The 25,775-nt window shown below is 42.7% G+C and overlaps 2 protein-coding genes across 2 annotated transcripts; both read left to right on the top strand.

Moving 5' to 3' along the window:
- The first annotated feature begins 2,410 nt into the window (after positions 1 to 2,410).
- Positions 2,411 to 10,012, top strand: LOC148043070 (endothelin-2-like). Its single transcript, XM_087727569.1, has 5 exons — positions 2,411 to 2,504; positions 3,633 to 3,771; positions 6,682 to 6,801; positions 8,224 to 8,327; positions 9,725 to 10,012. Exons 1-5 carry the CDS (start codon positions 2,441 to 2,443, stop codon positions 9,745 to 9,747), a joined length of 450 nt encoding a protein of 149 aa, XP_087583695.1. The 5' UTR covers positions 2,411 to 2,440; the 3' UTR covers positions 9,748 to 10,012.
- A 6,600-nt stretch (positions 10,013 to 16,612) lies between these two features.
- On the top strand, positions 16,613 to 25,102 carry EDN2 (endothelin 2). The gene is made up of 5 exons (XM_087727498.1): positions 16,613 to 16,754; positions 17,667 to 17,805; positions 19,988 to 20,107; positions 23,158 to 23,261; positions 23,599 to 25,102. The coding sequence occupies exons 1-5, from the start codon at positions 16,691 to 16,693 to the stop codon at positions 23,619 to 23,621; spliced, it is 450 nt and encodes a 149-aa protein (XP_087583624.1). The 5' UTR covers positions 16,613 to 16,690; the 3' UTR covers positions 23,622 to 25,102.
- Positions 25,103 to 25,775: the final 673 nt, after the last annotated feature.

Below are 25,775 nucleotides of genomic sequence, written 5' to 3'. Positions count from 1 at the left end.
CCTGTTTGTCTGGCTGGCTATACTTCTGTGTCTTCTGCAGGATGGTGGAAGTGCGAAGAGACACTGACCAGGGTGTGAATCATCTCTAAGTATGTTCCTTACTCTGCTGAAACAGTGAGATCTGGCGATGTCATCCAGTGGTATTAGGGGGACAACCAATGGTTTCTTGTGACAAATTAATCACTCTCTGTAGAGCCTTCCTGCCCTAGCTGAATGAAGCATGCCGTTCAACCCCAACTTGTGTTTTTATTGTTCATCGAATCCAAGGTAGACCACAGATAATTGTCCTTCATGATGAATCCCGGAATAATCAACTTGGTCATTGCTCAACAGATAAAGCCTTATATTTTTCTTAGAAGTCCTTGTGAGACATATATGCAATATGTGTGCCTAGCCCCACCCCTTTCTTTTTGGTATCTTTCTGATCTCCTAATGTACATTGAAAATGAAAACGGTCTTCTGCATTCACAACATAAGGCTAAGAACTGAAAACCAGGCTTGTCAGATGCTACATCTTTTCTACCCTGCTCTACAAAGTAGAGAGTTGGTCTCTGACAGAAAACCACTTGAAGAAACTAGAAGCATTTGAAATGTGGATTCACAGATGGCTGTTATGTATAAACTGGCTTGACAAAAATCACAAATGAGGAGGGGATAAGCCACCTGAGAAAGCCAAGGGAAATCATCAAAACCACAAAAAAGCAAAAGTTAGAATATTTTGGACATGTGATGCGACACCCAGAAAAATATGTCATCCTTCACTTAAGGCACCAGGGAAACATTGAAGGCAAACGAGGTACAGGCAGAAGAAGAACATCATGGCTTCAAAATCTAAGGGACTGGTTTGGTCAAAACTCAGAAGCACTTTTTCATGTGGCTGTTGACAAAAAGAGGATTGCCAACATGATCGCCAACGTCCGATGATGGATATGGCACAAGAAGAAGAAACACAAATCTCTCAATTCATCCCCTTCCCTCGAGAGCTGCCACTTAGGGATTTGCTCTTCTTTGTCCTTTCCAACCACAAGACGCCTGGCATTTTGCAGAGGTCTCCTTTTGGCTTCCCTTCCTTGAACCACAAACAAAGGAATCCCTTATCATGGTGACTATGAGGGCAGCGGCTTTGTGGAATGCTGGATGCACAACCTTGACCCTGTGTGGAGGAAAGAAGAAATGTGGGTGAGATCACACCCCTTGGCGGAAGGGTGGAGTGTTTGCAAATGATGCAACAACAAAAACAACAACAGTGGGGGGTTTCTGAGAGCAGGCAGGCCTTCATCCACTGAAGACTTCACAGAGAAAGCTGGTAAGTGCTTAAAAGTGTGGAAAAGCCAATGTGATTTAACCAAGTAGTCACAGGGAGAATCTAAGTAAGATACGGACAAGTTGTGAATTGGGTTTAAGGTTGCGATATATAAGCAGAATGCAGGCAGGAGAACATGCATGGCTCAAACTTCATTAAGCAGTTCATTCAGCCACCCTGGCACCATTGATCAGCCTACCTTAACAGGCAGTGCTAGGATGAAACAGAAAGGAGACAGGATGTTACACTTATCATCTCAAGGACTTTGAGAAGGTGCTAGGGTTAGGCCCTCACAGGACCTTCAGATGATTTGAAGGGACGAGGCTGCCCCCTAGGGACCAAACTGGGTAGAACATTAGACCCCAGGCATGGATTTTCTGCTTAAATTTCTCTTCAAAACTGCAGATGCATTTTTTTTTAATTTGGAACATTTAATCCCCAGACACTAAATGCTGAGATATTCATGGGGGGAAATGGTAAGTGGGACCTTAAATCTCAATGTATATTAGCCTCCCTCCCTTCCTCCTTCCTTTTCCCCTTCCTTCCTTCCTTCCTTCCTTCCTTCCTTCCTTCCTTCCGATGTGCACGCTCCATATAAGCACAGACATGGTATGGTGTATGTCCATTTGTGAAGTTGATTGCTAGGAAGAAAAAAAAGGGGGTTGATGGAGCGCAATCCAGGAGCGCAGTTCCATCCAGCGCAAGAGATCGCTGACTTCCCCCTTCCCCATCTACTGCCTCAAAGTCCGGCCACACCCAGCCATCCAGCCTTCGGGTCGCTTCTTGTATGAACCCCGGCGGGGGGAAGATGATGGACGTCTTAAGCGCTGCAGAAAGAAGGGCGCGACTTGGTTAGACCGGCAAGAAAGTGATGGCGGGGAGGCGCCGGCGGCAGCAAAGCGACGGGATAATTGGTTGGTTGGGCCCCCCTTGGCTCGCCAACCGAAGGGCGCCCCCGTCCCACGCAGGGAGGCGAGGTGAGAGGCGTGCCCGCGGGTTCCTGTGACGCGCGGCCGCTGGCAGGTTTATAAAACACCTGCAGCGAAGCCCTGGAACCTCAGAAGCGTCTCTGGGCGCCTCTGGGGAGGGAAAAGGGGAAACCAATTGTCCGCCTCTTAAAGGATTAAGCTAGCCACCATGGCAAACTGTCTGCCCTGTTTCTTTTCCTTTGCAGTCGCCCTTTGTGTCCTGCTGCCAGAAGGTGAGAGAAACGTCGGGATTTATTTTAAAGCATAACTATTTTGGGTTTCTGCTTTGCGCCTGTTTTAAATCCTGCTATTTTTTGAAAAATGCATTTTGCTTGGGAAGGAGCCTTGGCTTTTGACCCCTTCTTTAATTCTTGTCAGCCAGATGCCAGCCACCATCTCCAGCCTCCCGACGATCCCTGCAAGGAGACCAAATTTTGCTTTCCGCTTCAAGGCGACTCCTAGGCTGGAGGAAGCCGCTCTGGTGAAATTTGGCTTTTCAGCGATGCAGGATCCTCTGATTTTACTCCTAGCACAAAATCCCAAAGAGAAAACCTTCCCTCTCCCTCTCCTTCTCTTGGTTTGCTTTTTTTTAAAGGGGGAAAATTGGCTTTTGTTTGCAGCATTCTCAAAAGAAGAATATTTTTAAAAGGGGGGGTCTCAGTCCTATTCATAGCTTGCCCACGCTTGAGATGACTGTGGCTGAATTTAGAAAGGAAAGAATAGCAATAGCAGTTAGACTTATATACTGCTTCATAGGGCTTTCAGCCCTCTCTAAGCAGTTTACAGAGTCAGCATATTGCCCCCAACAACAATCCGGGTCCTCATTTTACCCACCTCGGAAGGATGGAAGGCTGAGTCAACCCTGAGCCGGTGAGATTTGAACAGCCGAACTGCAGAACTGCAGTCAGCTGAAGTAGCCTGCAGTGCTGCATTTAACCACTGCGCCACCTCGGTTAAACATAAACATAACAATGATTGCCCTCTAGCCATGCTCTTGTCAGTTCCTGGAGGTGTTGATCTCATTTGCTAATGACTCCGCCTCTCGACAGATAAATGTGAGGTGTTGCAAACAGGGCCCAAATTGTACAGCTAGGTGAGATGCCCAGTATCCCTTTTGGCTTCTGGTTTCTTGCTGAGAAATGCCAAAAAAGCCTGTGGGGATCTGTAAACACCTCGAGGGAATAACTGAACTTTTATGATGTTGCATTCTCAGGCATTAAGCAGGAGAAATCAAATGGTTAACATAGGAGACAGGCTATTCGCTCTGTTTACATACGATGCATTGCTGGCTCTTCCCAGCTAGAGCAGTGACTGATTCGTCTCTTCTCTGTTCTTCCTTTTCTCTCTGGACACACAAACAGGCCAGGCTGCAGCAGAATCTCCTCTCTTGGCAAACAATGGTCGGCACCAGAGGACCAAGAGATGTTCTTGCACCAGCTGGATGGACAAGGAGTGCATCTATTTCTGCCATCTTGATATCATCTGGATCAACACACCAAGGTAAAGGAAGCTCTCAGAGTTTTGAAAAAGTTTGAGGTCTAGCAAAAGTCTGCCTTCTCATGCAGAAAATCCGTGTTCCAATCTACAGCTTATCTAGGCTGGTTGTAGGAAACACACTTATCTGAGCCGTGGTGGCACAGTGCTTTGAATGATGTATTGCAGGCTAATTCTGCTGACTGCCAGCAGTTCAATTCTCACCGGCTCAAGGTTAACCCAGCCTTCTATCCTACGAGGTGGGTAAAATGTGGACCCAGTTTGTTGGGGGCAATTTTCTGACTCTGTAAACTGCTTAGAGAAGGCTGTAAAGCACTGTGAAGCGGTACATAAATCTAAGAGCAATTGCTATTCTCTGAAAAGTTGCAGTGGCTCAGACTGCCAGTCAGTGTCCCCAGTACTGAAAGGGCCAAATTTCTGTCTGATTATATGGTAACTTTATTCTACAAAATGCATAAGAATGATGTTTTACTAACACGGATTAGAGAAAAAGAGGAAATAAAAGAAAAATTAAAAAAGAAGATTACAAAACTCAGGCATTCGCAGGTGATATGGTTTTTATAATAGAAGACCCCCTTGAAACAGGGAAAATATTAATTCAAGAAGTAGAGGAATTTGGTAAAGTTGCAGGCTTAAAAATAAATAAAAATAAAACGAAGGTAATTACTAAAAGTTTTACACAAAGGCAAAGTGAGGAATTAGAGAGAGTATTGGAAATGCAAATAGTTAAAAAGGTAAAATATCTTGGAATCTGGCTAACAGCTAAATGTTCTACCATAAAGAAGACAATTATTCAAAATTATTCAAAATTATTACAACAAATACGAAAGGACTTGGAAAATTGGGCTACATTACAATTGGAAGAATTGCGACCATAAAAATGAATATCCTACCAAAAATTTTTATTTCTGTTCCAAACTGTACCAGTAAAATTAGGGATTTTTTTTTTCATGGAACTAAATAAAATAATTTTAAATTTTATTTGGCTGGGGAAAAAAGCTAGGATAAAATTAAAATTACTAGAGGACTTCAGACTCAAAGGAGGATTTGGCCTCCCAGATTGGGAGCTTTACTATGAGGTAGCAGCGGTAACGTGGCTCAAAGAATGGATAGTACTTCAAAATAAAAGAATATTGAAGATAGAGGGTCATGATTTACAGCTCGGCTGGCATGCTTTTATCTGGGAGGCAGTGGTGGGTTTCAAAAATTGTTGGAACCTACTCTGTGGGTGTGGCCTCCTTTGTGGGAGTGGCTTGCCACCCATGTGACTGGATGGGAGTGGCTTGCCGCCCATGTGACCGGATATGAAATTATGAATTAGTACTTAGGTCGGTCCAAGAAGCTATTCAGAAGTTAGTGGTGAGAAGCAATCGTAAAGCAAGATATGGAATTAAAACCAGAAATATTTTGTTGGCTATTTGAAAGGGAGTATAATATATATTTAATTTTACACATGTTAGCAGCTGCTGGAATTGTGTTTGCACAACAGTGGAAAAATAGAGATATGTAAATGAATAAATATTACAATGTGCAGGAATAAATAAATTGACAATTAAAATCAAGAAGGCTTTGAATACTTTTTCACGTGAGATTGGTTTTAGCAATTGCTAACTAATGGAAACAGAAATTAGAAATCCAAAAGTATGAAAGAAAACACCAATTATGTAAGGAAAGGTCCCTAAAATGTATAAGGAAATATTACTAGATCATTATTATTTTTTTATATTAAAAGATTTTTTTAATTTTTAATTTAAAACAAATACATCTTTCTTTACATGCTATAGAAAGTGTATCAGTTGGTTACAAATAAACTTTTGTGCATCTCTTCCAAAATGTTCCCAAATAGATCTCCAAACTGTTGGAAATGTAACCACCAACAGGGGACCTTCTATCATATGCGGTGGACGTGTCCGAAAGCCAAAGAATTCTGGACCAAAATTCAAAAATAGTTAGAAGAAATAATAGAACAAAAATTTGACATGAATCCCAAGCTGTTTCTTCTAGGAATAAAAAAAGGATTAGTAAGGATAGCCAATATTTAATGCTTCATATAATCACCGCTGCCAGAATTTCATATGCCCAAAGTTAGAAACTGAAAACCATTCCTTCAAATGCACAAACCATAAAAAGGGAGTTAGAATGCTCAGAAATGGACAAACTAACAATGGAATGAAGAGATAGAGAGGAAACAGAGTACTATGAGATATGGAACAGGTGGTATAACTGGCTGGAAAGAGATATAAAATCAATGCATAAGGAACACATAGCAAACACAACGAAAAAAGATGGCATATTTAGGAAGCAATAGAGATTGAAATATTGTATATAGATGTATATGTTGTAAAATGAGAAAGTATGAAACAAAGAAGAATATGTATAAAATAATAGAATGGAAAATGGAAAACCCGAAATCAGAAAAAAAGAAATACCGATTACAGAAAGCTGTAGAAGCATAATTGTGATTTTAATGTTTGGAAAACATCAAATAAAAAATAAAAAATAAAAAAAGAATAGAAAATGCCAATGATTGAAACTATGCCCTTTTGCATCAAGAACAAAATGTCAACCATTGTTCCAATATGTCCCGGCCCTTTTGTTATGCTTGTGCTTAAAGCAATTTGTTTTTTCATATGAATAAGTTATGCATATAACTTAATTATTATTAGCGATTATGTGTTCTTCTGCTCCTGATAACCCCACCTAGCATGGCCTTTGATCAGGGATGATAGGAACTGTGGTCCAACTGCCTTTAGAGTCCTCTATTCCTGGTTTGGGTCCAAGTATCCAGTACAAGAGACTTCAGAGACATCTAAATATTGTTCAATTCCCTTGACTACTGACCAACCTGTATGATAAATGCCTTTCCAATCAACCATGGAGATTAACTTGATTGTTGTTTTCTTCTTTCACAATCAGCCACTCGGTATCCTATGGGCTCGGAAGTCTTCCAGCACGACTCAAGAGGTCCCTCCACAGATGTGCATGCTCACATTTCAAGGATAACCTCTGTGCAACTTTCTGCCATGGCAATCCTCAGTAAGTAAGATAAGAAGAACGAACATATATCGCTAATCCCCTTAGGTGGATACATACAAGAAAGTGCTAATGGTTCTTGGCAGATTGATAGAGGGAGCTCTATATGGGGTAGACATGTCCTCAAATCAGCCTATGATTAAATGTCCTCACTTCAGCAAGTAACATTCAGACCCAGCTTTTGTGGGGCTTCTCCTTGCATGTTAGCACCCTCCCATATACATACATACACACATACATACATACAGCTGTGTGTGTATGTTCCAGCATAATTCTGGAATGCCTTGAGCATTTTCAACCAAACTTGGTACACAGATGACTTAACTCTCTGGAAACAAATACTGTGGTGAGTAAGACACGCCTAAAGCCCCTTAGGGTGTGTGTTCTGTTAAGATACAGCCTGTTGTGCCTTAAAATGGATTCTACTGTACTGGCGTAAAATGGATTCTACTGTACAGTGGAGTTGCCATGGTAATGGCTTCACAATACTGCACAAGGGGGCTCTCTCTGGTAAGGAGGAAAACTATTATCAGCCAGTAAGCTGATAAAAGCTCACAATGGCTGGGTTCATACAGCATTCTCAGCCGATCTGAAATAAAGCCCATTGTAACGTTGTTCATGCACAACTGTGCCACTAACAAAGCTGCCCCATGGAAGTCATCATAGATACTTGGTAGAGACCACAAAAGCATCCCTTTTATTACTACGTCACTTGCCTCCTGATGCATTCTCTATGATGCCCATGGATTAAATGGAAATCTCTGTATTTTAAAGCACAATAGAGTAGAACCTAAGAGGGCTCTTCTTTATCATCGCTTCTTTAGGTCTCTTGGTCAGGCATACACATATTCACTACGACCATACTCTCTGAGAACGATGGCTGTGGTAGTCCAAAACAGTGAAGAGCATGCATTGTCTATTCCTAAATTAAATTGCTGAACATGCATGGTTTTCTTGAGAAATCCAAATCTCTAGTGTCACCTTCTTCCTTTAGACACCCAGTTAGGTCTTATGAAAAAAAAACACTTTTATTGAAATATATAGTAAATAACAATACAGTAACTGGAATGGCAATGTAGTAAAAAACTATCCTCTTATCTTTTTACCATTATGATTATTAAACTGGGTACTTAGAAAATCTTGCATAAGTAAATCCAAGCTAGAAACTGTTCCAAGAATTGAATCCTGTCTTTGTTTAAACACACACACAAATACAGACACAGAGAGACAGAGAGACAGACAGACAGACAGACAGACACAGACAAAGAGAGGAAGAGAAAGAGGAGAGGAAGCTTGCAGAGTAAAATCAAAGCTTACTTATATGTTTAAGAAATATTAATACTTTCTCTCTTTCTCTTTATTTTGCCATTGTCAGTGCTCTCTCTCTTTCTTATGGGACTCACCTTGGCCTTTTCTTTTTTCCAGAAATCCCCCAAAAATTCAGCTGCCCAAAGGCACAGGATTATTGGCAAAGCTTCATCAGAGCAGAAATCCCAAGCTTGACAAGTTGAACTTTGGAAAGTTTTCAGGTAAAAAATCTACTCGTGAGCCTTTTAATATCTGTATGGTGTAAAGATTTTGCTGCATATCCATTGGGCAAACATGAAGATCAGCAAAATGCTTTGGACCAGAGCAGTGGTAAAATTCATTTTTTTTTACTACTGGTTTAGTGGGCATGGCTTGATGGGCATGGCAGGAGGTGGTATCTGCCGGTTCTCCGAACGACTCAAAATTTCCGCTACCGGTTCACTAGAAATGATCAAAACCTGCTGAATTTCACCTGAGTTTTAATAGCCATTGCTCACCTTCCTCTTGAAATTCTGGAAATGGAGAAGTCTTTTGATTTTGATTTGATTTGATTTTATTAACATTTATAGGCCGCCCTTTTCCCTGAGGGGACTCAGGGCGGCTTACATAAAATAGGGAGGAGGGGTACAAAACAATAAACATAAAACAATACATGAGAGTAAAATAGTACACAACATTCATTCATCATCTGGGTGGGGACAGATTGTGGTCTTTATCCCCAGGCCTGACGGGATAGCCAGGTCTTAAGGGCTGTGCGGAAGGTCTGGACGGTGGTGAGGGTACGAATCTCCACGGGGAGATCGTTCCAAAGGGTCGGAGCTACTACTGAAAAGGCTCTCCTCCGTGTGGTTGCCAGTCGACCCTGACTGGCAGATGGAACTCCGAGGAGGCCTAATCTATGCGATCTAATAGGTCGCAAGGAGGTAATTGGCAGGAGGCGGTCTCTCAAGTACGCAGATCCACTACCATGGAGGGCTTTATGAGTGGTAAGTAGCACCTTGAAGCACACCCGGAGATCGACAGGTAGCCAGCGCAGCTCGTGGAGGATAGGTGTTATGTGGGCGAACTGAGGTGCACCCACAATCACTCGCGCGGCCGCATTCTGGCTAATTCTCTGTCAGAAATCCATCTCTCTCCAATCTAGAATATCTGTTTCAACAGAATAATAGAGCTGGAAGGGACCTCGGATGTCTTCTGCTCAAGAAGACGATCCTATCCTATTTCAAACAATTGGTTGTCCAATCTTTGGGAAAGCACATCCTCTTTGCTAAGAAACTCATTTCCCCATTGACTTAATGAGGTCTTCCTAATACAGAAATCTCTCTTAAAAGAGTAGGGACACTATTGACAACATGTTGCAACATGGTTCAGTGTGTGATGGGAACTCAGCCACTCTTGGTATATTTTCCAAATCAGGTCACTGCTTAAGCCATAATATAATTTTCTGGGGGTTCAGTCTATACTGGGCATCACAATTATATTTGCTTGCATGGGTTTAGGATGGTGTGTGTTGTTTCCCTTGGACTGCTGAGCTCCACAATGTTAAATATATTCTCCAGTGAATATTCATGGGGCATAGATATAATGCTGACTATTTATTTAATTGCATCATCCACAGGTTCTTATGCTTTCCAGAATTGAATTGACCAGAAGGCTGCCTCCAAGATATCAAGGTCTTCCATGGGAAAAGATATTCCTGAACAAAAAGGGATCAGCAGGAAACCCAAGGATGCGCCTAGCCTTAGTCAATGGAATCCTCCATTTTCAAGGATGCTCCCCTATTAAGCAGTCAAAGAAGAGGACATGTAACTTTGATGGAGAAGAAAGAAAAGCTGGGACTGGGATGAACAAGGAGCACCATTGCCCATGGAACACTTCCCCTGTTATCCCCAGAGACGATACCGAAGAGGAGAAAACATCTCACCATTTTTCTCCTGCTCCTCGATGTTGCTCCTCCTCCCGTGCCTCTTTTTTGGATTCCCAGAAAATGTCCTGGTGGATAACTGGCAATTTATGCACCCAAAAGTATTTTGGGGAAATGCAATATGTGCCACCCTGAATGTAACAAGGCGAAGTCCTTCCCACCCACTTCCCTGGAACTTGCTTCTGCTGTTTCAACGTTTGATTTTAGAGGCATTTGCTTGTGGGGAATCAAACAGCTCCACCCAATTCTGTCCCGTCCAAATTCCTCTTTATTTTTCGGTCCATTCAGGCAATCCTCAACTTGCAACCACAATTGAGCCCAAAATTTATGTTGCTAAGTGAGACATTTATTAAGTGTTCCAGTTTACGATTTGTCTTCCCACTTTTGTTAAGTGAATGACTGCGGTTGTTAAGTGAATCTTGTTGTTAAGTGAATTAGTAACACGTTTGTTAAGTGAACCTGGTTTCTCCATTGACTATGCTGGCCAGAAGTTTGCAAATGGGGATCCCATGACTCCATGAAGATGCAACCGTCATAAAAGTGAGTCAGTTGTCAAACATCCAAATGTAAATCATGTAACTATGGGGATGGTTCAACGGTCATAAGTGTGAAAAATGGTCACAAGTCACTTTTTTCAGTGCCGTAAGCTCAAACCAGTGGTGGGTTCCTACCAGTTCGGACTGGTTCGGCTGAAGCAGTAGTGGTTTGGTGGCCTGGGTCACTGGAACCAGCAGCGACCCAGGCCTGCCATTCCCCTGAACCAGTTCTCCTGGCATGCAGAGAAATTTTTTTGTACTGCGCACGCATGCACAGCATGCACCAAGTGCACAGATGTGGCACGGCCATGTGCAAACAGGCAGTAGCGACTGCCGGAACCCACCTCTGGCTCAAACGTTCACTGTTGTTCCTTGAGGACTACCTGTACATATCTGGGAATGAGGCAGATGCCACCTTCTTTGAGGTTTAATGGCTTTTCTCCCAAGCCATTCAAATAAAAGGGGAAGTGAAGTTGAATAGTCCCGAATTAAACTGTCATAAGGCCATGAGGGAGAACCGATGGCATCTGTGCCAGGGGTTTGCACCCAGAGGCCTCTCTATGGGCACCTGCACTGTTGCCTGCTCCTCTTCTGGTTTCCGGCATGTCCACTGGCCAGCTGGTCTTTGCGGGCACCATAAAACGGCCTGAAAATGCCCCCCAAAACAGGCTGTTTCTGGGCCATTTTCCCAGGCCAAAAACAGCCTGAAAACGGCCTGAAAAACAGCCAAAAAAACAGGCAGGCATGTGATGGCCAGCTGGTCTTTGGGTTTCCCGTGTTCCACCACGCACACGCACACAGATGCACGCACATTCCAGTTTGGGCATTCGGTTGAAAAAAAAATCACTATCACTGTTATAATGGATCAAGAATAATCCAACCAGGTCAATTGCCACAACTCCACTTATGAATCTGGGTATCGTCCCCATATTTATGTGTTATAACAAAAGTCCATCAAAGTTCATTCACAGGCTCTACGAAGACTTTTGTTTTTAAAAACTCCATTCAGGAAATAAGCATTTCATCTCATTTTCATTGAAGGAAATTCCTTCCTTGTCTAAAACACAGGACACTTTAAACTCTTTTCCTTATGAAATGTTGCTTCAGTTATAAACCATAATGCCCAAAGGAACACCTGGTGGGATATGCAGTCTGGCTGAGAAGCCCTTATCTCAGCTTGTTTCCATGGTGATTGTGGTTTAACGTTTTCTCTCTTTGTAGCTCTTTTAAAAACATTGCTCCAAATGTTTGTCTTGTATATGACTGCTGAAAGCACAATGTATATTTTTCTAAAATCCAAGCGGGTCTGTTTTACTTTTGCACTTGGGCAGATTTTGTTCAGTCTCCCCCCCCCCCCCCAAAAAAAATCTGCTTTCTCGCAGAAAAATGAGTAAAAAGGTCCTCATTTTGTACAGTCCTAGATTTATGCAACCAAAGATGTTATGGAAAAGGGAAATTTACCTGCCGTCTTCCTCTGTTCATATTTGCGCACACCTTCTTTATGTAGCATTCCAGTGCTTGACTAGACGGGTAGATATATGCAGATATATTTATTTTTTCAAACTTTCTTTTACTAACAAACACAAACATTTATTTGTAAAAAAATAATAATAAAAATAATAATAATATCCCAAACTAATTTTCCTATCTTTCTGATTCGGGGCTACGAGAGGAGATTCCATAAATGGAAGTTTTTAAGAGAGGGTATTACTTTACATACATAAGACACACCGGAGTATAAGACGCACCAAGATATTGAAGAGGTAAAATAAAATAAAAAGTTTTTGCACTCTGCAGACCTCCCAAACCCTCTGCACGACTCATTTTTTGTGGAAAATGGGGCATGCAAAGAGTTTGAGAGGCCTGCAAAGTACTCCTGGGGGTTGGGGGGGGGGAAATGAGTTTTTCACGAAAAGAGGCCCATTTTTTTTGCCAAAAAAGGGGGCATGCATAGTCTTTAGGAGACTTGCAGAGTGCTCCTGGGGTGGAGGTGGGGAGCAAAAATGAGCAAAAAACAGCCTGTATTTTCATTTGTTTTTGCCCTCCCCAACCCCCAGGAGCACTTTGCAGGCCTCCCATGCCTTCTGCATGTACATTTTTGTAAAGGGGGTGGGGTTTTGGGAGGCCAAAAATGCTGTATTCAGTGTATAAGATGCACCCAGATTTTCATCCTGGTTTTGGGGAGAAAAAGGTGTGTCTTATACTGTGAAAAATATGGTATTTATCCCCTCTTTTCCTTTCCTTTTCCAGAAAACTAGAGAGGGCCTCTTCTGAAAAGTCTCCCACATACTCCCTCCTTCTGAGCTCAAATACCTTTTGCACACCTGTTGTCCAGTCTGCGACTCTCCCTTCTGTCTCCCACGGCCATTTCCAGACACCATGATAGTGACTCTGTGAAAAATAAAGTGGGAAAATAAAACAGTAAACCCTACACCACTTCATAAAAATGGTTATTCAACATCTTCATAAAAACTTCCAGTGTTGGAGCATCCAGAACTTCTGGAGACAAGTCATTCCACTGATTAATTGTTATAACTGTCAGGAAATTTTTCCTCAGTTCTAAGTTGCTTCTCTCCTTGATTAGTTTCCACCCATTGCTTCTTGTCCTGCCCTCAGGTGCTTGGGAGAATATGTTGGCTCCCTCTTCTTTGTGGCAGCCCCTGAGATATTGGAAGATTGCTATCATGTCTCCCCTGGTCCTTCTTTTCATTAAACTAGCCATGCCCAGATCATGCAACCGTTCTTCGTATGTTTTAGCCTCCAATCCCCTAATCATCTTAGTTGCTCTTCTCTGCAGTAGGTTATGGTCTATTTTATCAAATACCTTACTGAAGTGAAATTAATATTTTCTTTGGTAGTAATAAGCCTCATAAAAATCAGGTTGCAAAAGGATGGGGGGGGAATGTGATTAGCTACAAATGCCAAGCATACAGGTCAGTTACCTGCAGTCCAGCCACCTGGCCTTTCTGGGTATCTTGAATTCAGCCTCTTGAAGAAGGATGTGCAACACTGGAAACATGTCAGTCGCTGAACAAACAGACCTCCTTGTTATGTCTATAAAGTGTATATCGAGATATTGAGAAGGTATAAATCAGTAACATTCAGGGAACATGGAGAGTTTCCTGAGTCATGTTCTTATAGTTATTTAGTGATAAGGTACTGTGTGCGTGTGCGTGTGTGTGTGTGTGTGTGTGTGTGTGTGTGTGTGTGTTGGGGGTAAAGAGAGAGAGAAAGAGTGAGATGGTGGATTTTCCTGTTTTCTATTAACAGATTTAACAGAACATTGAAAGGGACCCTCATTCACACATTCCCCTTTGTGCAAAAATGCTGCTCTCCACTATAAGAAGAAAACCTAAATGTGCATTGAAAGAACCTAACTCCATGGAAAGAAATTTGGCACATTAAAAGGTAAATCAAGGGAATTATTTTGCGTGACACTAATTAAGGAAATTTGTGGTGAGGCAACCAGGTAGATCTTCAGTGGGAATCAACATCTGCAAGATGTTGCAATTAAAATCCTATCCCTTTTGTACATGAATGCATTGCATCTTTCATATTTGTAGATGTTAATATCCACTATGGACATCTCTGTAAAATGCTTGTGGTAGCATCCAGCGGTGTTCCAATATCTAAGGGGCTGCCAGAAGGAAAAGGAGGTTAACTAACCATTTCTAATCAACTTGGCCATTGCCAAACAGAGACAAAGCCTTAATTATTCTTAGAAGTCCGTGTGACTTCAATATGTGTGCCCCCCCCCTCTCGTATCTTTCTGATCTCCTAATGTACATTGAAAATTAAAAAGGAGTTTTGCAGTCACAACATAAGCCTAACTGAAAACCAGGCTTGTCAGATGCTACATCTTTTCTATGCTACTTTATGGAGTAGAGTTGGTCTCTGACAGAAAACCACTTGAAGAAACTAGAAGCATTTGAAATGTGGATTTACAGACGGCTGTTACGTATAAGCTGGGTTGAGAAAATCACAAATGAGGAGGGGATAAACCACCTGGGAAAGCAAACGGAAATCATCAAAGTCATTAAAAAGTGAATGTTAGAATATTTTGGACATGTAATGAGACACCAGGAAAAATACGTCATCCTTCACTTAAGGCTCCAGGGAAAGATTGAAGGCAAACGAGGTCCAGGCAGAAGAAGAACATCATGGCTTCAAATCCTAAGGGACTGGTTTGGTCAAAACTCAGCAGCACTTTTTCATGTGGCTGTTGACAAAAATGGGATTGCCAACATGATCACCAATGTCTGATGATGGATATGGCACAAGAAGAAGAAACACAAATCTCTCATTTCATCCCCTTCCCTCGAGAGCTGCCACTTAGGGATTTGCTCTTCCTTGTCCTTTCCAACCACAAGACGCCTGGCATCTTGCAGAGGTCTCCTTTTGGCTTCCCTTCCTTGAACCACAAACAAAGGAATCCCTTATCATGGTGACTATGAGGGCAGCGGCTTTGTGGAATGCTGGATGCACAACCTTGACCCTGTGTGGAGGAAAGAAGAAATGTGGGTGAGATCACACCCCTTGGCGGAAGGGTGGAGTATTTGCAAATGATGCAACAACAAAAACAACAACAGTGGGGTTTCTGAGGGCAGGCAGGCCTTCATCCACTGAAGACTTCACAGATAAAGCTGGTAAGTGCTTAAAAGTGTGGAAAAGCCAATGTGATTTAACCAAGTAGTCACAGGGAGAATCTAAGTAAGATACAGACAAGTTGTGAATTGGGTTTAAGGTTGCGATATATAAGCAGAATGCAGGCAGGAGAACATGCATGGCTCAAACTTCATTAAGCAGTTCATTCAGCCACCCTGGCACCATTGATCAGCCTACCTTAACAGGCAGTGCTAGGATGAAACAGAAAGGAGACAGGATGTTACATTTATCATCTCAAGGACTTTGAGAAGGTGCTAGGGTTAGGCCCTCATAGGACCTTTAGATGGTTTGAAGGGACGAGGCTGCCCCCTAGGGACCAAACTGGGTAGAACATTAGACCCCAGGCATGGATTTCCTGCTTAAATTTCTCTTCAAAACTACAGATGCATTTTTTTTAACTTGGAACATTTAATCCCCAAACAATAAATGCTGAGATATTCATGGGGGGGAAATGGTAGGTGGCACCTTAAATCTCAATGTATATTAGCTTCTCTCCCTTCCTCCTTTCTTTTCCCCTTCCTTCCTTCCTTCCTTCCTTCCTTCCTTCCTTCCTTCCTTCCTTCCTCCCTCCCTCCCTCCCTCCCTCCCTCCCTCCCTCCCTCCCTCCCTCCCTCCCTTCCTTCCTTCCTTTCCCTTCCAATGTGCACACTCCATATAAGCACAGACATGGTGTATGTCCATTTGTGGAATTGATTGCTAGGATGAAAAAAAAGGTGGTTGATGGTGTGTGGTTCTCTGCACTCAGACAACTGGGTTCGTTGAATAAACTATGGTTAGAGAAATGGTTAGTCGGTTGCAGAGATACAAAGCACGCAAGCTGAATTCTGGTGCAGGAAGGAGACATCTCAGCAACCATCACCCATTCATGAGTGAGAACCTAACTTTATTCAGGACTAAAGCATTTCTTTCAAACCCAAACTCCCCAAAACTTGGAGTTCTCCAAAACGTGGGACTGAAACGCCCCCTCCTCCAGTCGGCAGGGCTAAGGATGATGGAATTGAGCTCCAAATCCAGGAGCGCAGTTCCAGCCAGCGCAGAGATCGCTGATTTCCCCCTTCCCCATCTACTGCCTCGAAGTCCGGCCACATCCAGCCATCTAGCCTTCGGGTCGCTTCTTTTATGAACCCCTGAGGGGGGAAGATGATGGACGTCTTGAGCGCTGCAGGAAGAAGGGCGTGACTTGGTCAGCCAGGCAAGAAAGTGGCGGCGGCGGCAGCAAAGCAACGGGACGACTGGTTGGCTCGGTGCCCCCTTGGCTCGCTAACCGAAGGGCGTCCCTGTCCCACGCAGGGAGGCGAGGTGAGAGGCGTGCCCGCGGGTCCCTGTGACGCGCGGCCGCCGGCAGGTTTATAAAACACCTGCAGCGAAGCCCTGGAACCTCAGAAGCGTCTCTGGGCGGCTTTGAGGAGGGAAAAGGGGAAACCAATTGTCCGTTTCTTAAAAGATTAAGCTAGCCACCATGGCAAACTGTCTGCCCTGTTTCTTTTCCTTTGCAGTCGCCCTTTGTGTCCTGCTGCCAGAAGGTGAGAGAAAAGTCAGGATTTATTTTTAAAAAGTAACTATTTTGGGGTTCTGCTTTGCGCCTGTTTTAAATCCTGCTATTTTTTTTTAAAAAAAAATGCATTTTGCTTGGGAAGGAGCCTTGGTTTTTGACCCCCTCTTTAGTTCTTGTCAGCCAGATGCCAGCCACCATCTCCATCCTCCCGACGATCCCTGCAAGGAGACCAAATTTTGCTTTTCGCTTCAAGGCGACTCCTAGGCTGGAGGAAGCAGCTGTGGTGAAATTTGGCTTTTCAGGGATGCAGGATCCTCTGATTTTACTCCTAGCACAAAATCCCAAGGAGAAAACCTTCCCTCTCCCTCTCCTTCTCTTGGTTTGCTTTTTTTTAAAGGGGGGAAATTGGCTTTTGTTTGCAGCATTCTCAAAAGAAGAATATTGTTTGTTAAAAAAAGGGGGACTCAGTCCTATTCATAGCTTGCCCACGCTTGAGATGACTGTGGCTGAATTTAGAAAGGAAAGAAGTTAAACATAACTACGACCGCCCTCTAGCCATGCTCTGTCAGTTTCTGGAGGTGTTGATCTCATTTGCTAATGAATCCGCCTCTCGACAGATAAACACAAGGCTTTGCAAATACGATCCAAAGTTAGAGACATCCAGTATCACTTTCGGCTTCTGGTTTCTTGCTGAGCAATGCCAAAAGAGCTCGTGGGGGGGTCTATAAACACCTCGAGGGAATAAAAGAACCCAACTTTATGATCTTGCAATCTCAGGCATTAAATAAAGCTGCGGAGGCAATCAAACGGTTAAGCTGGAAACCTAGGGGCGGGCTATTCGCTCTGTTTACATACGATGCGTTGCTGGCTCTTCCCAGCTAGAGCGGTGACTGATTCGTCTTTTCTCTGTTCTTCCTTTTCTCTCTGGACACACAAACAGGCCAGGCTGCAGCAGAATCTCCTCTCTTGGCAAACAATGGTCGGCACCAGAGGACCAAGAGATGTTCTTGCACCAGCTGGATGGACAAGGAGTGCATCTATTTCTGCCATCTTGGTATCATCTGGATCAACACACCAAGGTAAAGGAAGCTCTCAGAGTTTTGAAAAAGTTTGAGGTCTAGCAAAAGTCTGCCTTCTCATGCAGAAAATCCGTGTTCCAATCTACAGCTTATCTAGGCTGGTTGTAGGAAACACACTTACCTGAGCCGTGGTGGCACAGTGCTTTGAATGATGTATTGCAGGCTAATTCTGCTGACTGCCAGCAGTTCAATTCTCACCGGCTCAAGGTTAACCCAGCCTTCTATCCTATGAGGTGGGTAAAATGTGGACCCAGTTTGTTGGGGGCAATTTTCTGACTCTCTAAACTGCTTGGAGAGGGCTGTAAAGCACTGTGAAGTGGAAGCTATATAAATCTAAGAGGTATTGCTATTCTCTGAAAACTTGCAGTAGCTCACATTGCCTGTTAATGTCCCCTGGACTGGGCTGAAAGGGCCAAATTTCTGTCTGATTACACGGTAACTTTATCCTACAAAATCCATAAGAATGACTAACTAGCTACATAGAAATTAGCGTGTAATCTGGGACAAGATCCCTGCGGACAAGCTGGGGGAAAATATCCATGTTCTCTGCTCTCTCTGTCTGTCTCTGTTTGTCTGTCTGTGTTTCTCTCTGTCTCCCTCCCTCCCTCCCTCCCTCTTTCTCTCTCTCTCTTGCAATTAACACTTTGAAGCACTCTTCGACTTCTTACCCTGTCTTGGTTTTGAGTGATAGTGAAAATATAAATGTTTTGAAGGGCTGATTGGCATTTGTTAGGCAGTTAAGGCTGAATCGCCTCCGATACATACAATTATCAAGAAGGTGTTGGCAAGTTGCACGATATGGCAAGACCCCAACAGCTCTCAAACAGTCCCTCCTGAGCGGCTTAGGATCCAAGCCAAACAGACTATGCTTGCGGTGTAGGTGTGGTTCTAATTATGCCTGCTAATCTGCAGCATTGTATAACAATCCAGAGAGGAAGGTGGATGTCAGTCCCTCCTATTTTATTTTACTTTTAAGAAGGGGAAAGGCTGGGAGATGAGACTGACAAGCACTGCAGGGTCACCTGAAGGCAGTTTCTCCAAAGTTGCAGACTTTATAAGAGTTTAAGAAGCTCATTTGCTTAAAAAAAACTATTAAAAGTCCAGATTGGACAATATGAAAAGGAGGCACCGGGCAGCAGTGAATACAGGTAGTCCTCAGTTTGCAACCATAATTGAGCCTGGACTTACAGTCATAAATTGTTGCAGTCATTAAGAAGGTGAGTGCCAGGATGCTGTGACATTTGTAAGTGCAAGGTCTGGTTGTTAGTCATTTTTAAAATGCCATTGTAACTTCCAATGGTTGTAAATTGAGGACTACCTGTGTAAAGAAGAATCCAATTGGATCAGATATAGCAATATATATATATATAGCAATATAGCAGTAGACTTATATACCGCTTCATAGGGCTTTCAGCCCTCTCTAAGCGGTTTACAGAGTCAGCATATTGCCCCCAACAACAATCCGGGTCCTCATTTTACCCACCTTGGAAGGATGGAAGGCTGAGTCAACCCTGAGCCGGTGAGATTTGAACTGCTGAACTGCTGATCTAGCAGTCAGCTGAAGTAGCCTGCAGTGCTGCATTTAACCACCGCGCCACCTCGGCTCTCCAAGGCGCATTGAGCCAAGCATTCTGTTTCCATCCTGATCAGTTAGATGCTGATAGAAGCCCTTCAAAAGGACCCGAGGGGACTTGCTGCTTCAAAGTTATGCTTGGGTCTCATTAAAATTAATTGTGCTTAAAGCAATTTGTGTTTTCATATGAATTCCCGAGTTACCCAATGCATATAACTTAATTTTGACAACCATGACGTGTCCTTCTGCTCCTGATAACCCCACCTAGCATGGCCTTTGATCAGGGATGATAGGCGCTGTGGTCCAACTGCCTTTAGAGTCCTCCATTCTTGCTTTGAGTCCAAGCATCCAAGGGAAATGGCATGGGATTTTCTGCCCTAAACCACCATTTGAAAATCTCTTCAGCGGAGTTTCTACATCAGACTTGTCTAAGGCCAATTGAATGGTTAGCATATCTGGAGCAAGGAGATTTCTTTCCCTTATAGTGTGACTGAAGGGGCATTTAACTATCGTTTAATTCCCTTGACTACTGACCAACCTGTATTATAAATGACTTTCTAATCAACCATGGAGATTAACTTGATTGTTGTTTTCTTCTTTCACAATCAGCCACTTGGTACCCTATGGGCTCGGAAGTCCTCCAGCACGACCCAAGAGGTCCCTTCGCAGATGTGCATGCTCACATTTGAAGGATAACCGCTGTGCAACTTTCTGCCATGGCAATCCACAGTAAGTAAGATAAGAATAAAGAACATATATCACTAATCCTCTAAGCCGGATACATACAAGAAAGTGCTAATAGTTCTAGGCCAGTGTTTCTCAACCTTGGCAACTTGAAGATGTCCGGACTTCAACTCCCAGAATTCCCCAGCCAGCATTCGCTGGCTGGGGAATTCTGGAAGTTGAAGTCCAGACATCTTCAAGTTGTCAAGGTTGAGAAACACTGTTCTAGGCAAATGGATAGAGGGAGCTCTATATGGGGTAGAAATGTCCTCAAATCAGCCTGTAATTAAATGTCCTCACTTCAGCAAGTATCTCATTATATTCACCCATTATACCAAACATCCCAAAATACTTAGGGACATCAAATCAAGTTGAAGGTAGCCCAATCGGGTCGTTTGGCAAAGGCGTAACCATAGTCCAGTCCAGGGTTCAAAGTACACAAATTCTACACTTTGAATCAAAGTTCATAGGAGAAACCAATAAGGCAATGTTATCTCCAAGCAAAGTAAATCCAGGTATTGGGCAGATATACACCAAGAGGCTGGCATCAAAGCAATTCCAGTCTTGGCGTATGCTCAGGAGGCTTAAATATGGATACCTTCTGTCCATCATCCAGGTAAAGTTGGGGCTGAACCCTACTAGCAGGCTACTTAGAGTAGTGACTTCCTCTTGAGCACACCCAGCTTTTGTGGGGATTCTCTTAGCAAGTTAGCACCCTTCCATTTGGGTTTCTTTATTGTAATGGGTTGTAGGCTGTGTAGACATGTCTCTATTTCATGGACAGAATCTACAGGGATAGTGTCTGCTTCTGCCATGTCTCCATGGTATGAAGAAGAATGGGATGGAATCCATGTTGCTGATCAGCTCTTGATCTCTTTCTGAGAAGAAGATCATATTTATCTACAGTATCTATCTATCTATCTATCTATCTATCTATCTATCTATCTATCTATCTATCTATCATCTATCTATCTATCTATCTATCTATCTATCTATCTATCTATCTATCTATCTATTTACACAGAGAGAGAGAGAGAGGGAGGGAGGGAGGGAGGGAGGGAGGGAGGGAGGAGAGAGAGAGAGAGAGAGAGAGAGAGAGAGAGAGAGAGAGAGAGAGAGAGAGAGAGAGAGAGAGAGAGAGAGAGAGATGATACCCCGATCTACGGAGAGTTCAAAGGCCACATATAGCTGGGCCTCTGCCATGTACCTTAGCCAGCAAATGTGACAAGATCTACAGAACACTCTCTACCTGTACTGGTCTAATTGTATTAAGGTGGGAAGGTTTGGCACAATATAAAAAAGGTGACAGTCTTAAGAACAACTACTGCAAGGAAGGAATCAGCAAATTCCTTTCCTCATTTTGGTGAAGAATAGTCCCACTTGTTTCATTATTTCCATTTATGGCACCTTCTGGCTGGGCACTGGAATGCTCTCCAACCTGATTTCATCTGCAAGCTCTTTTTACTCAAAGTTATCTTTGCGAAAAAAGAGCTTTTCACTTTACTTTCTTAAGCCTGATATGATTGCATTAGTTTCCATGTAGTCATCATGAGATGACTGGTCATTGACTTGAATTTGGGGTTTGGTTGACTTTTATCTATATACAGTATATAAAAAAATCATTGTGTCTCTGTGTGTGTGTGTGTGTTCCAGCATAACTCTGGAATGCCTTGAGCAATTTCAACCAAATTGGTACACAGATGACTTACTCTCTGGAAACAAATACTGTGAGATACCCTTAACACCTGTTAACACCTGTGTTCTGTTAAGATACAGCCTGTTGTGCCTTAAAATGGCTTCTACTGTACTGTCGTAAAGTGGCTTCTACTCTACATTGCAGTGGAGTTGTCATGGTAACAGCTTCACAGTACTGTACAAAGGGGCTTCTTCTGGTAAGGGAGAAAATCCAACATTAGAAATTACATTTGGTCCTGACAATCCCCCACTATAAATAAATACCCATGTAATGCTGGGGTATTGGCTAGGAAGCCGATAAAAACTCACAATGGCTGGATTCATACAGCATTCTCAGTTGAACTGAACATTGTAACATTGTTCATGCACAACAAAGCTGTCACTTGCCTCCTGATGCATTCTCTATTATGCCCATGGATTAAATCAGTGGTAGTCAACCTGGTCCCTACCACCCACTAGTAGGTGTTCCAGGTTTCATGGTGGGCGGTAGGGGTTTGCTGTAACTCTGCTTTATAAATTTTATAAAGTAGAGTTACTTCCCTAATTATAAATCACCATTACTGTGGAACCGGTGGGCGGTTAGAAAATTTTACTACTAACACAGATACAAAAGTGGGCGGTAGGCATAAAAAGGTTGACTACCCCTGGATTAAATGGAAATCTCCCTTTTTAAAAAACCACAATAGAGTAGAATAGTTGGAACCTAAGAGGGCTCTTCTTTACAATCACTTCTTTGGTCCCTTGGTCAGGCATACACATATTCACTAGGGCCATACTCTCTGAGAACGATGGCTGTTCCAAAACAGTGAAGCGCATGCAGTTGTCTATTCCTACATTAAATTGTTGAACATGCATGCTTTTCTTGAGAAATCCAAATCTCTAGTGTCACCTTGTTCCTTTAGACACCCAGTTAGGTCTTAGGAAGAAAACACTTTTATTGATATATATTGTAGATAACAATACAGTAAATGGAATGGCAATTTGGTAAAAAAATGTCCTTACATCTTTTTACCATTATGATCATTAAACTGGGTAGTTAGAAAATCTTGCATAAGTAATCCAAGCTATAAACTTTTCTAAGAATTGGATCCTGCCTTTGTTAAACATACACACATACACACACACAAACACACACACACACATGAGAGAAAGCTTGCAGAATAAGATCAAAGCTTTTTAAAAAGCAACTTACATGTTTAAGAAATATTAATACTTTCTCTGTTTCTCTTTATTTTGCCATTGTCAGTTCTCTCTCTCTCTCTCTCTCTCTCCCTCCCTCTCCCTCTCTCTCTCTCTCTCTCTCTCTCTCTCTTTCATTCTTTCTTTTATGGGACTCACCTTGGCTTTTTCTTTTTTTCCAGAAATCCCCCGAAAATTCAGCTGCCCAAAGGCCCAGGATTATTGGCAAAGCTTTGTCAGAGCAAAAATCCCAAGCTTCACAAGTTGAACTTTGGAAAGTTTTCAGGTAAAAAGTCTACTTGTGAGCCTTTTAATATCCGTATGGTGTAAAGATTTTGCTGCATATCCATTGGGCACTATTGACAACATGGCTCAGTATGTGATGGGAACTCAGCCACTCTTGGTATGTTTTCCAAATCAGCTCACTGCTTAAACCATAATATAATTTTCTGGGGGTTCAGTCTATGTTGGGCATCACAATTATATTTGCTTGCATGGGTTTAGGATGGTGTGTGTTGTTTCCCTTGGACTGCTGAGCTCCCCAAAGTTAAATATATTCTCCAGTGAATATTCATGGGGCATAGATATAATGCTGACTATTTATTTGATTGCATCATCCACAGGTTCTTATGCTTTCCGGAATTGAATTGACCAGAAGGCTGCCTCCAAGATATCAAGGTCTTCCATGGGAAAAGAGATTCCTGAACATAAAGGGATCAGCAGGAAACCCAAGGATGCACCTTGCCTTAGTCAATGGAGTCCTCCATTTTCAAGGATGCTCCCCTATTAAGCAGTCAAAGAAGAGGACATGTAACTTTGATGGAGAAGAAAGAAAAGCTGGGACTGGGATGAACAAGGAGCACCATTGCCCATGGAACCCTTCCCCTGTTATCCCCAGAGACGATACCGAAGAGGAGAAAACATCTCACCATTTTTCTCCTGCTCCTCGATGTTGCTCCTCCTCCGGTGCCTCTTTGTTGGGCTCCATGGGGCTCCCAGAAAATGTCCTGGTGGATAGTTGGTAATTTACGCACCCAGAAGGATTTTGGGGAAACGCAATATGTGCCACCCTGAATGTAACAAGGCGAAGTCCTTCCCACCCACTTCCCTGGAACTTGCTTCTGCTGTTTTGGCATTTGATTTTAGAGGCCATTTGCTTGTGGGGAATCAAACAGCTTCCCCCCAATTCTGTCCTGTCCAAATTCCTCTTTATTTTTCGGTCCATTCAGGCAATCCTCAACTTGCAACCACAATTGAGCCCAAAATTTACGTTGCTAAGTGAGACATTTATTAAGTGGTCCAGTTTACGATTTGTCTTCCCACTTTTGTTAAGCGAATCACTGCGGTTGTTAAATTAGTAACACAGTTGTTAAGTGAAATCTGGTTTCCCCCATTGACTTTGCTAGTCAGAAGGTTGCAAAGGGGATCCCATGACTCCATGAAGCTGCAACCATCATAAAAGTGAGTCAGTTGTCAAACATCCAAATGTAAAGCATGTAACCATGGGGATGCTTCAACGGTCATAAGTGTGAAAAATGGTCACAAGTCACTTTTTTTCAGTCCCGTAAGCGCAAATGGTCACTGTTGTTCCTTGAGGACTACCTGTACCTATCTGGGAATGAGGCAGATGCCACCTTCTTTGAGGTTTAATGGCTTTTCTCCCAAGCCATTGAAATAAAAGGGGAAGTGAAGTTGAATAGTCCTGAATTAAACTGTCATAAGGCCGTGAGGGAGAACCGATGGCATCTGTGCCAGGGGTTTGCACCCAGAGACCTCTCTATGGGCACCTGCACTGTTGCCTGCTCCTCTTCTGGTTTCCAGAATGCACATGTGCACCAGTCAGCTGGTCTTTGTGGGCACCATAAAATGGCCCCCCAAAACAGGCTGTTTCTGGGCCATTTTCCCAGGCCAAAAACAGCCTGAAAACGGCCTGAAAAACAGCCAAAAAAACAGGCAGGCATTGATGGCCAGCTGGTCTTTGGGTTTCTCGTGCTCCACCACGCACACGCACACAGATGCACGCACATTCCAGTTTGGGCATTCGGTTGCAAAAAAATAGCCATCACTGTTGTAATGGATCAAGAATAGTCCAACCAGGTCAACTTCCACAACTCCACTTATAAATCTGGGTATCGTCCGCATATTTCTGCATTATAACAAAAGTCCATCAAAGTTCATTCACAGGTTCTACGAAGACTTTGTTTTTAAAAACTCCATTCAGGAAATAAGCATTTCATTTCATCTTCATTGAAGGAAATTCCTTCCTTGTCTAAAACACAGGGCACTTTTAACTCTTTTCCTTATGAAATGTAGCTTTGGTTATAAACCATAATGCCCAAAGGAACACCTGGTGGGATATGCAGTCTGGCTGAGAAGCCCTTAACTCAGCTTGTTTCCATGGTGATTGTGGTTTAAAGTTTTCTCTCTTTGTAGCTCTTTTAAAAACATTGCTTCAAATGTTTGTATATGACTGCTGAAAGCACAATGTATATTTTTCTAAAATCCAAGCGGGTCTATTTTACTTTTGCACTTGGGCAGATTTTGTTCAGTCTCCAAAAAAAAAAAAAAAATCTGCTTCCTCGCACAAAAATGAGTAAAAAGGACCTCATTTTGTACAGTCCTAGATTTATGCAACCAAAGATGTTATGGAAAAGGGAAATTTACCTGCCGTCTTCCTCTGTTCATATTTGTGCACACCTTCTTTATGTAGCATTCCAGTGCTTGACTAGACGTGTAGATATATGTAGATATATTTATTTTTTCAAACGTTTTTTTTTACCAAGAAACGCAAACATTTATT

The sequence above is a fragment of the Thamnophis sirtalis genome, unplaced genomic scaffold, assembly GCF_051295495.1.
Source record: "Thamnophis sirtalis isolate CommonGarterSnake01/CBP01778 unplaced genomic scaffold, rThaSir2_p1.2 scaffold_13, whole genome shotgun sequence".
NCBI classification, from domain to species: Eukaryota; Metazoa; Chordata; class Lepidosauria; order Squamata; family Natricidae; genus Thamnophis; species Thamnophis sirtalis.
The sequence above is the reverse complement of the archived record's forward strand: the minus strand, read 5'-3'. Positions and strand labels throughout refer to the sequence as shown.

What these genes read in the sequence shown, in the direction of transcription:
- LOC148043070 (XM_087727569.1), top strand. Translation starts at nt 2,441, where the DNA reads ATGGCAAACTGTCTGCCCTGTTTCTTTTCCTTTGCAGTCGCCCTTTGT. An exon ending in TTGTGTCCTGCTGCCAGAAG is followed by an intron (nt 2,505 to 3,632) that starts GTGAGAGAAACG and finishes ACACACAAACAG; the next exon opens with GCCAGGCTGCAGCAGAATCT. An exon ending in ATCTGGATCAACACACCAAG is followed by an intron (nt 3,772 to 6,681) that starts GTAAAGGAAGCT and finishes TTTCACAATCAG; the next exon opens with CCACTCGGTATCCTATGGGC.
- EDN2 (XM_087727498.1), top strand. Translation starts at nt 16,691, where the DNA reads ATGGCAAACTGTCTGCCCTGTTTCTTTTCCTTTGCAGTCGCCCTTTGT. An exon ending in TTCTGCCATGGCAATCCACA is followed by an intron (nt 20,108 to 23,157) that starts GTAAGTAAGATA and finishes CTTTTTTTCCAG; the next exon opens with AAATCCCCCGAAAATTCAGC. An exon ending in GAACTTTGGAAAGTTTTCAG is followed by an intron (nt 23,262 to 23,598) that starts GTAAAAAGTCTA and finishes CATCATCCACAG; the next exon opens with GTTCTTATGCTTTCCGGAAT.